The following is a 12,315-nucleotide window of genomic DNA, read 5'->3' on the forward strand; positions in this document are numbered from 1 at the left end:
CTGTACCAATTTCTCTCATGCTGTGAATTGCAATAGATCGCACCACTTCCATTTGGCTTGTAATAATCACCTTAATGACCAAAATACTGGTGGCATAACATTCAAATCACTAAGACACAGAACAGGCACATTAAATGAAGATAATGCAGGATTTGCTTTGATAAGCTTTATTTATAATAACATTTAAAAAGTCATCCATGGGGCAAGCAAATAAATAATAATCAGATCAAGGTAATTTACTGCTATTGACTGGGAGGTGGAGGAATGAATACAAATAAATCGACAGGCTAGAAACTGTGTCAATTTCACTGGGTTTAAATATACTAGTGTGGAGGTATTTGTGCAGAGAACAGCAGGCATGTCTGTAGTCTTACACACAGCCCACAGACCACTGACCATCAGACCACATCAGCCAACGTTTCCTGCAAAGCTGCAGCACATAGCAGGAAACCATTGTGCTTTTCACAGCCTTTGCCAAGTACACAAGTGTAAGACTCGTTATCACGGGGGATTGCTGCCAAGAACGAGTCACTTACTATGCTCCGTGTTCTGTATTGGAGACAATGTGGTTTCAGTGCAAAATGTTTCAACTGTGTTGGAGGACATTTTCTGATAGTTAATTATACTGCAACTGTGGCTAACGGACGCCTGCCAAAGGATTAAAAGGGGCAAAATGCATCAGCAACATTGACACTGAACCTATTAAAAGATTACAGGCAAATTTAACTCAAAGTTGACAAATAGTTCAAAAACAAAGGGGTGAAATAATTGATTTGTCAAATATATTTAGCATTTAAGCACACAGGTGCAGAGATAAAAGTTAAGCCATTGTTAGACCGTCCGCTGTGATCAACATACAGAGCATCACCAATTTATTCATTGAAAGGCTGTATCTTTAAGTAATGACAGTGATACACAGAAATGATTGAAAAACAGAGAAAATGTGTGGGAGACTGCAGCTGAGCATCAGAAAGCAAAACACACAAAATCATTTCACTGTGCAAAAATATGGTTTTGTCTAACAAGAAGTGTGAGAAGGGAGTGAAATCTGCCTCAGTGGCCATAGACTCGTATTGCTGTCATGTGTTTACCACAAAGGCTCATGAGGCTGGTCATTCAAAAAAAATTCTATAAGAATTTCAATCCCTTTTTGATTTGAATAAGCTTAAATCATGTCTAGTAGCAGGAAACTGACCTTTGTGATGCTTGCCATTTTTCAGTGTCAAAAGCTTTGGAAAAATGTCACGGTAACTGGCACATTAAAGTCTCAGACTCTGATCTTATTCCTTGATGGATTCAAAAATTTCAAAATCCATTCGCCCATTATAAGAGATGGTAAAAATGGTGTTTGTTCTCCTCAAGTAAATATTAGTTCCCAAGTCATAGTTCAGAGACTAGCCTGTTATTCAGGAAACCAATGCTGCTCCAGTATCCATCTCTGTCCATTAGTTTGTCCTTCAGTGGGACACTTTTGTGCGTATCAAGTCTCTCTATTACCCCTTTTATTTTAAGCTATATATACAATATCACGCTTAATTGTAGTGTTTCTTTATGTGTGTTTGGACTAATTCTGACTGTTTAAAGTGATATGTTGGCCATGACAAAATGGTAGTTCACTGTCCACCATACAAAGTGTGAGATTGAAAGCCAGAAAAGTCAGAGTCTGTGATGTAGACAAACATAAACACAGTTACTATTCAGCTACCTATCCCTATAAAACACATAACATGGAAATATTTATGGCACATTTATCAAAATAAAAAACAACACAAACATAAGCTCTCTCGTTTCACCCAGTTAAGCCCGTATTTGTTAGTAAATTAACTACATGTATCATTGCAGCTTTAACATTCTATGGAATGTAGCACTATATCAATGAGAGTCAATGGCAAAAATCACACAGTCCACCCTCTGTATTGTGGAGTAACTCTAAGACTTGCAGGTCTCCAGGCGAGTTGGCCCAGGCACTCAGAGGCACCATGACTGGTGTTAGAGGCCAAACAGACAGGGAGACATGGTAGAGGCCAGAGGTAGGTGTTGTGGCCTACACATAAGCTAATGAAGATGGCGACGGACAAAAATGACTCCTTCTTTAACAGTGGACACACATGCATACAGTGCTGCATCCATACCTGACCATCAACACACATGATCACACAGGTTCATACTGTAAAACAATGCTGGTACACTTGAATCTTCCACTCACTGACCCCATCTCCTCATTTTCAGAATTACACAGAAGACTTTTTACCATCAGATGATGACAAACAGCATCCAAAGACAGTTCATACATTAAAAAACATCCTCCAGTTGCCGCCATTCCAAGAGACACTACAATTTATTATTGCAATATTTACTAATACTTAATAGGGATCTTGTAAGATTACTCAATAGCATAAAGTAAGCCACAGTCAATCGCTATCAAGGCCAATAAATGCAACTAAAATGCAAGCATCACCTCCAGGAAACAACAATCACTCAGGGGATCCAAAATGATTACTTGCAACACATGGATAATCCTCTGATGTGCAAAGTCTTGAAAAATTCTATACAAATTGTTTAGTGCTATCAATTTTTATTCTCACTCCAAACTTAGCTACGTTAATGCAAAGAGTCTTATTTGAATAAGCAACACATGGCAGTACAGTATACTGCAATAGCTTGGCTGATGCTGTAGCATGTTCTTCATGTTTGTAATAATTGGACAAACAGTGACACCTAGTGTAGATTTTCAGTAATTTTTTTTAGAAAATGAGCAGATTTCCTTTATCCACAAATAATAATTAACCACTTTTGATGACCTTAAATAAGAAGCATCTTTGGTTAGTCATGCAGTTCTTGCTGGTACAGCAAGTACAGTGTGTTTTCAGAAACTATTCTGAAACCTCTTGAATTCCCAGGGAAGAAAATGGTGTAAGAAAGATAACAAATGCAAACTCAAACAGCATAAATCCACCCCTGTACAACTGCTCCATGTTTTAAAATAAGATAACTATCTTTCTGCTTTTGACCAGGTGATTTGGCCTTGAGCTGTGACTTTAACAGTCCCTCTATGATTCAGAGTAGTCCAAAAAACCCAACCCCCAGACTCAATGGTGTGAGTGCATTCATTGGTTTCACTCCATCTGTCTGTGTGTGCGTAATATTTGACTCTCAGCTGGCTGGAGCCACAGTCAGTACCACTGTGCTGTGGGGTCTAGCTCTGAGAGAAGTACTCAAGAACGAGGCGGAGGTGTCCCAAGCGGTCTTTGAGTGAGGTCAGAGACAGAACGGTGGTCTGATAGGCAGGGTCCAGCTGGAGGACAGACAGCAGCCACCAGCACCAGGCAGGGCCGTTGGACGAAGCCTATAAGACAGTTACAACAGAAACATATAACCTCGTTTATCATGAAAATGCCTTCAGTACTATACAATCCAATTAGTCTTTTTAGGATAAATCCCTTGAAATTACTGCTCTCTCTTTTTCAAGCACACTGTGATGTTTTCAATTTCTAAATTGTGTTTTCCTCAACTAGAAATCATACAATTGATGATTTCCAATTATTTCAGTGAAAGCTTGCAGCTCACATAGATCCTATCTTGAAGAACATAATGTCAGTTTTTATTAGTTTCAAAGTTAATGTTACCACTGTGCCACGATGGAGGTCTGAGTGCAGTTTGATTGGAAAAGACTGCACTCCATTAGAACAAAACAATGACTGAGCTTTGACAAAAATAAAAGAACATATTATTTCTGTGTAAAGAATGACCAATCAAAACAAGTCTGAAATCTCTGGAAATCATTTCATACTGCAATTAATGGAACAGTGGCTATCTGGAGCACAGGTGAAACAAAATTATGAATTAAAAACAAACAATGGGGGGCTTTGGTTAGCAGTAATGTATACATGATTTGTACTAAATGGATTAAAATTTGCCAATTAGCCACGACTGTGGAAAACCTTACGTTAGAAAACACTTGCAAAGACCTACATAAATAATAATAATAATTATGGTAAATAATAGAAGAAATGACCCCTGTTTTTTAATGTTACTATAGTCACTAAGGAAACATTATCATTTCAGCAGTGGACAACAGGACTGGCTAATGTGTAACATTCAACACAGTTTAGTGGACATGGGATGTTGTAGAGGTGAAGGGTTACAGCTATTGTCACCACAACATTAAAGCCCCAACCTGAATGTTTCCATCCTTATCTGGCATGGTGCCGTACTGTCTGTTGATCTGCTCACGAATGCGGCTACCCAGGCGCTGGTACCAGTCCTGAGCCTGCTGGTACACACTGTCATGGAGGCGCTGCAAAAGCTCCAACTCACTGCCATCAACCTGAGGGGGAGAGAGAGAGAGAGATCCACTGATCAAGTTGTCTAGCAGTAACATTTTCAGTGTGTATCTTATTTAAGTGTTGGTATAGTTTGTGATTTCAAGATGCCGACCTTGAGGTCCTCCAGATACTCTATATCAGCGGTGTGGTAGCCGTCTCTCTGACCTCTCTTGAGCACCCTGAATCTGCTGCCACCCACAGTGTCCACATAGGACCGTCCATCAGGAAGCAGCTCCAGGCTGAGGATCTCCAGCATACAGCCATAGTCTGCAAACCTTGCGGCACATGAGACAAAAGGATGAATCTTATGTTTGTACAACTCAAAACATATTTGAATGTAATATTTGCCACATTACTCAAAAAATGGGCACTGTAGTGCAAAGAGTTTATTCACTTTTTTATATTTTGTGCTTTTTTTTAGGGATCATCAACATCCTCAGTTTGAAAGATGACTGATGATAAATGACTTCAACAGAATTTTAAAAAAATTACACAATCAATATAATGATCTACAGAAATGAAATGTTTAAATACAACATTATATTTATAATTTAATTTGATATCAATAACCCTGATGTGAAATTGATACCAAGACAACATATAGTGGGACTAGCACAAAATATTTCGTGGAGGATGAAGATACACAGCAGATCTCATGGCAGATTGGTGACCATGCTGCTATTTTCCACCCCCTCAGGGTCACATACTGTATGACTGATTTAAGCTTTGCCCGCTGTGCTGCCTGCTTGTGCTGTACCACCGACAATCGTCAGGCTCCACGTAGCTTGCTGTGTGCTTCACTGTTAGAAAAACATGGTCTCTCCATGCCCAGAGAGTCTTGTCAAAATAACTGTAAACACATGTGTAAATGCAAAGAGACTTTATCTAACTTCAAATCTGGTTAGATTTTTAGGTCACTTAATTTAGCACATTATTATCCACCCAAATCCACAAGTAGGTTGCTCTGGGTAATTGAACAAAATATCTATGTTAAAGAGAAATATGAAGGGTGTTTCTGTGTATTGGATACCCTTTGCCGTGCTCATAGCTGCACATGCCAAATTTCTTAGTGCCAGTCTCCATGCAGCGACGCATCATCAGCCGATACCGAGGCTCAAAGATGTGCAGGGGGCAGGGAACTCCAGGGTAGGCCACCGTGCAAACAAATATAGGGATGTCCTTAGTAAGACTGCATAGGAAGAGACAGAGGAGAAATCAGTGAGAGAGTCTAGAGGATTGCTACAATAAATCCTGAGTGTAGATTGTATTATGTTGGAATGAGAGGTGCCTACTTGGACAGTTCAGCCATCTCAGCATCATGGACCTGTTTCCTCTCGGCCAACTGGGAGGGAAAAAGGTGGGTCATGATGTCCTGAAGAAGAACTGTGGGGTTGTACTTCCTGTTTTTGAAGTACTTTGAAGAGTAGAGTGAGAGCAGGTTGTCAGCAGTCATACACAATAATATAAATACTCTCATTGTGTTCTAACAGTACAACTAGAATTACCACTTTGGGGTTGTATGCCTGTGCCAACCAGCCCCGGGTTAATTAGCATGTGAATTCTTGAGTTATAGCTAAGAACATGTTTGGAGTGATCACAGTGATCTTGACCTTTGAAACCAAAATTTTATCAGTTCATCTTTGAGTCCAATTAAAAGTTTTTGAAGACATGCCTTCAAGGCATTGTTTTATGAGGTCACAATCAGTTCATATCTATATATGTGATCACTTACCACAAGTAAAACATGGGAATGAGGAACCAGGAAGTTCTCTTGTCCTCTAACTTAATGTGAATTTGATAACAGATGACAGGTTTATGAGTAGAAAATCATTTTTACCAAGCTGTCACAGAGTTAAAACAGAGCAGTGAGATCCATCTGACCCTGACTGAGCTAAATTTGGTTTCTGAAGACCACAACCAGGTGGCAAAAATTTTAATAATTAATCAGCTTTTAAAGTGGAGATGTTCACGAGCTAAAAACAGGGCCTTTTTCCATTCAGTTGAAAATAGACATATGAAAGTGTCTGTAGGTGGTTACCTCTTGCAGTGGCTGTTTGCAGAGTGGACAGCGGAGGTTGTGGTCCAGACTCCGCTCTATGCAGTTTTTACAAAAGGTGTGACCACAGGGAGTAGTGACTGGTTCAAAAAACAACCTTCAGAGAAACAGAGAAAGACATGCGCTTTAGTCAAAACAGCCTTGCAGAGGAAGGATATTCATGCTATTTGTACGGGAGATGTAAGTGGTGATTATTTGTGTACATTAACCAGAGAGAGGAAAGCGAGAACACACTCAGCCTGATCTACAGCTCTACAGAAGACAAGGTACAGACAGCAATGCATTATTGATTGGAGCGAGTACTCCAGGACACTGACCTAATGCAGAGAGGGCACTCAAAGTCCGACACGGTGAGAACACCCAGAGTTTTCCCTCTGCGGTGACTACTTTCACCTGAAAGAGAGAGAGGACACAAAACAGTCAGTTTCAAGCTTTATGGTGAATTTACACTACTAAGGAGAAAGAAGAAGAAGAGGACGAAGGTGGCAATTTTAAACCATCTGTTGGATGTTATGGTAAAGCTGTTTGTAGTGACAATGACAGATGACGGTGATGAAGAAGATGACAGTCAAATCATGAGAAGTGTGTGTCCTGAGTGTGTCAGCATACCCCTGCCATGCCCTTCTTCTTTCCTCATCATCATCTCCTCGTCCTCTTCAGCAGCAGGGAGGAAGGAAACAGCTTGGCAGAGGCTGAGGCAGCACTCAGTACCTGTATCATGTTTCACCTTGGAGCCCACAAGACACAGTTTGATCAGTTGGGGTTATATTTACATTGTAACACCTCCAAATCAAAGCAGTGAAGTGCACTCTCCTAACCAGCTTACCTGGTGTGCGTCTCTCCTGCCTTCACCCTCTCCCTCTTCTCCAGGTGGATGTTTGAGGCCCTCAGGGTGGGTCGGCCCCTGCGAGCCGCTGAGGCTGGTAATGGGACAGGGCTCTTTCAAGTACTCTGACACCACCTGCAGGATGCAGGACACCTCCTCCGGCACTGTCATGCCCTCTGCCTCCAGGATCTGCCATTTCAATCCATTTCACAACTCAAATGAGTCACATTAAAGTATGAAGATAAATGTGTTTCACCAGCACTGTAGACTAAGACTGAATGAAAGAAGGTGATGAAAATCAAACTTGTGAAAGGGAATACATTTAAAAATCAAATGTGGCTTAGATTGCTGTTGTAATTTCAAAATGTTGCATGTAAAATGCATGTAATCTAGTTTATATTTTTTATGATGCTTGAATAACACAATTGTGGTAGTTTTAAAAAAAATTGTATCAATACTTTTGCTCCTACCACCACAACTACAAATAATAGTGATAGATAATAAAATATAAGGGAAGATAAATTCACACTACAAGAACCCAACACAAACAGAAATTAGACTGAAATGATGAGCGTTCAGTGATGTAAACGAACCTTCTTGATCTGGCTCTTTGCAGGAGCAAAATCAGCTTGAAGTTTTAGGCAATGGTGGAACTGGATGAGAGCTTCTGTCTGCTGACCCATTTCCAGCAGTACATTCCCTTTACGAAAGAAGCCCTGCCCAAACACAACAGTGCAATCAGCACATCACTGCATGTAAAAGTGCACAACACATGTAAAGTCTCTTTGCAAAGAACATAAAAATTTTCTAACACAACCCCATCAAAAAGTTTATACAAATGATGTTGCAGTATGATGATATTTATTTGGTTCTTGCTTCCTTTTGCACTGATAGTCATTTGCATAATGTATGAAATATAATGTGAAATTTACAAGTGATATCTCTGGAAATAAAAGGACACAATATAAATGAATATGTACAGTAGGCGTTCCTGCATTAGCAGTGAGCCACCCACTGACACGAAGTGATTAAATGACATTATGACATAAGTAGCTGTTTGTATAACTTTGCGAATGACATAACATCAATAAAGAGAAAATCTCTCTAAAGAGGTCAGCTGGTCACACTAAGATAAAACATAACAACATAAATAAAAAAAGGCAGCACCTTTTCTTCTGTGGTTCTATTTGTGCTGTTACATGCATGTTACAAAACCAGCCCATGACGCGCATCTGCGGATAAATTCAGCAAAGACTTGCACAGAGGTGTTCTGAAGTGAAATGACAGCTTTAAATTTAGTATTGTTCATGGAAGTTCAACAGACTTGTTCATGCTGTGTAGGGGAAAAAAGACACCATAAAAGCGAGACATAATGTCTTTGGCCAAAACTGTCTAGTCTCTCACCTCAGTCCAGTTGGGACGAAGGCAGCAGAGGTAGTCGAGGTCTGTCAGAGCGTCAGTGAAACGCAACAGGCCCCAGTTAGCTTCAGCTCTGTACACCTTCAAACTCTGATCGTCTGGGACTGAGGACACAAGAAACAGGAGTGAGAGTAAGAGAGGGAGAAAGAGACAAGACAAAACTCTTGCAACCTTATACAATTTTGAAGAGGCAAGGCCTCAATGCTTAGACCCACCTTTACACAGCTCTCTGAATGCAAACAACAAACACGTACTGACAGGTACTATAGGAAACAGCATGCATAACAAGTAGTGCTGTTTTCCTTGGAAGATGACAGAAATCCATTTAAAAACATGTGACCTGATGTGCTGGATTACTATTGGTGCTGATATTGACCTTACTGAACTGATAATGCATTGTCAAGATGCAACTGATCCCCATCAAATGCTCCTTCTTAGACACTGTCACTATGAATTTATGACAATGGCATTTTTATAAGCTTAATAGAACAATATAATTAACATTTACACAAGTCTAAAACAATGTAGGTGCAAGACTGGTACAAAGTATTGGTTAATGGTTAAAAAAAGAGGTCCTAGAACTGGAGAGAATAAAAATGGGATTGATGTGTTTGTAAACAGGAGAGGCCAAACTCCCAAGATTTTATATGTGTACATAATTCTACATATATGTAGTACATGTACAATCACTTCCCATTCCAGTATCCGTGACATACAAGATTAAACTTTCATGTTTTCACCCACCGCTTTAAACTGAAAGTGAAGTTCAACCAGCATGTACAATCTATGTTCAGTTTGTGTGTCCAGTAAATGAAATGTCTCAATTCATCTGCTACAATATGTGTGTGAGTGTATTCAAGGCTCAAAGAATAACTATTTCCTGACGCCATTGCTCTAGTCATGTTTATTTACTATATACAAAAGCTTTAATTACAGGCACAGTCTCAGGGCTTGACAATGCCTACATTATGAAATCTTTGAAGTAAAATGAGCAGGCGCAACCTTTTAACTGCCACACAGAAATCTGCCAGGAAATCATTACACAAGGAAAGCGCTGGAGGAAGGTAAGCAGCAGTGTTTAATTGGATTGGCAGAGATGGCAAACATGTAGGTTAACTCAACGGTACGTTGATTCACTGAACACTCCTACGATCCCCAGGACGCCTACTGACAAGATAAACTCATCTAGGGCAGAATTTGTCCCTTTTGCTTTCTCACTGCTGCATGGAGAAAATAAGGTCAGTTGCAGCAACAAAGGCAAGTGCAGAAGATAAGTGACTGCACAGATGAAGTATCAGAAAAGTTCTGTTTGCAAAGCTGGTTCTAGGAATCTAAGGCATCCTCTAAGCTATGAAAATATTACACAACGTCCTCTTTACATTCCCCTCTTTACAGTGCATGAGTTTTAGACTGCAGAAATGCACAGAAAAGCTGTTCTAAAAACAGAAATTGGCTCAGCCTGTGTCCAGTATTTTTCCCAGACAACAGCTGTTGTAGATGTTATTACTACTTCTTATACGGTGTGTGACTAAGACAGAAGGGAAAATTAAACACCAAACTGATGCATGTTAACTTTTTCATTGCATGTTTCTTATTCTGTTCAAAACATTAGTGTTTGTTGTTTTGCCTAAGTGGTTCAATGTGCACACAGAGGAAAACAAGGCTCTGGCTGTAAACCTAACAAGGAAGGAGGAGCATCAAAAGAGAGATAACTGACCCAGTTATATATTTGGGTCATCAATAGCATTTGACAGTAGATACAGTAAATCCTTGAGACACCAAGTTTCCTGTATTTTCTGTCATTACGACTGTATCTCACTACTGTGCTCTGTTCTGTGAAAGGGATGCTGTCACTGGGAATCAGCCAAGCTTGTGTGCAGTGCGCAAACGTGGGATTCCAAACTAGTCTGCCTTCTTGTTTAATGGCAATGTGATCTTAGGTAAATATGTTTTATATCCATACCAGTAGCCCATCTTTTCAGCAGTGAACCTGAGTGGACATCAGAGAAACTTTTGTTGTGTCTGCAGCTGTGATGGTGTCTTGCATGCGTCCCTTACCTAAGTCTAGCCCGTCATTTGTGATGCTTAAAGCTTCCACGAACTCGTTGGCTTTGAGCTTCTCCTGTATATGGCACTTCATTCTGGTCTCTTCGGGGCAGCACTTTTCAACGACACTGATGAGCAAAACGTTGTTCTTCATGCCTTTCACCTCTCTTTGTTTTAGCCTCACATTGCACGCGGGGCATTTGGACGGGAGGTGCCCCCCGACGCACCTCCGGCAGAACGTGTGACCGCACGACATGGTCACCGGCTCGCACATCAGGAAGAGACAGAGAGGACACTCCAGCAGATCCATGGTTGGATGGGTTATGTCACTAAAACAATGTACCGTGGGAGGAAAGGCTGCTTTTTTCGTCGAAGCAACGTAGACGGAGAAGCTTTTCTGTGTAGTGGTAGTGCATGGACCATTTAAATCACGCACCAGCAGCCAGCGATACAGTAAATGTGTCCCCTCTTATATCACGTCTGCTCGAACCCGACCGGTTTATGTCCAGCTAGGCTAATGCTAATATCAGCTCTCATATGCTCACCTCACAAATGTCCTTTTCGTATAAAACTGACATTATCCATTTTCAGCTCTAACTTAGTCTTTGGTTTGGGACACATAACATCTTCCCTTTTCAAGCAGGTTGAATATAAAAAAAGTCATCTTCCAGTCCAATGCGCCGCTCCAAACTCCATAAACGCCACACGAAACAGAGCAGAGTACTTACACATTAATGTGCTTTCTATTTAGTAGCCAGTGTCCGCTTTTAACCCCTGTAGCAACGTATGTACTGCTACAAAAGCTGGGTTACCGTATAACACCATTACATTACATAAATAAAGACCACGTGACGCAGCAACGCGCAATCCGATTGGCCGAAGGGATGGCTCTCCGCCCTGTTGTGAAACCCAAGGATGCCGAGTTTCATAACATAATTCCTGCGACAAAACTTATTAGTTTTTTATTCGGTTTAATGAAACGTCCAGGGGGCAAATGTGTTGATGATCTGGTGCGTCTTGTCACTATGATGATGACAATTAAACTCAGGACTGCATTGGATAGAAATTACCTTGTCACAATGAAGGGAATCCCAGCAGATGATAATAATAATAGCCAGGGGGCGGGGTGGTAGGCCTGTGACATAAACCCAGTTACGTTCGTACACTTTTTACTTACATATCCTAAAAAATAAGCCATGTGTAAATTTACATGTTGCAATGCAAACAAGGGGCTCAGGAGGTCCTGTAGAAATGCAAACTGCAGGAGGCTGAAATTGCAGTTAGTAAAAAAATCTGTCTTCTGTGGTTTTGGGCATAGCAGGACAATGCTGCAGAACAGTTTTATAACAAAACCTATGTACATCTGTTATACAATTCAGTGCATGTCAGGAGGAACCTTTCTCATGCAAGCCATTAAGGGTCAGTGAAATAAGGCTAGAATCTGCAGATCGCCAAACACAGACATCAGTGTGAAATACATGCTTTATACGGCATGTACATGAACATATAAAATAACAATATTAAGTAATGAATTTGCTTCCCAAGTGCCAATTACTCATCAGATGTTGGAACAGGCTTTAGTAAAATATTATAAAATATTATTTATCCTTTTAATTGAAAAACTAGAGAAACTCTCTTCTATA

General features: G+C 40.4%; 1 protein-coding gene across 1 annotated transcript; it reads right to left on the minus strand.

Annotated features, from left to right (window-relative positions):
* Positions 1-202: 202 nt before the first annotated feature.
* On the minus strand, positions 203-11,480 carry LOC111226704 (LON peptidase N-terminal domain and RING finger protein 1-like). The gene is made up of 12 exons (XM_022751989.1): positions 10,685-11,480; positions 8,612-8,730; positions 7,801-7,923; positions 7,208-7,396; positions 6,991-7,108; positions 6,699-6,774; positions 6,364-6,478; positions 5,618-5,739; positions 5,356-5,514; positions 4,438-4,600; positions 4,178-4,327; positions 203-3,346 (listed from the first exon to the last, which is right to left on the minus strand). The coding sequence occupies exons 1-12, from the start codon at positions 10,980-10,982 to the stop codon at positions 3,197-3,199; spliced, it is 1,782 nt and encodes a 593-aa protein (XP_022607710.1). The 5' UTR covers positions 10,983-11,480; the 3' UTR covers positions 203-3,196.
* Positions 11,481-12,315: the final 835 nt, after the last annotated feature.

The sequence above is a fragment of the Seriola dumerili genome, unplaced genomic scaffold, assembly GCF_002260705.1.
Source record: "Seriola dumerili isolate Sdu_G_001 unplaced genomic scaffold, Sdu_1.0 BDQW01000161.1, whole genome shotgun sequence".
Classification (NCBI taxonomy): Eukaryota; Metazoa; Chordata; class Actinopteri; order Carangiformes; family Carangidae; genus Seriola; species Seriola dumerili.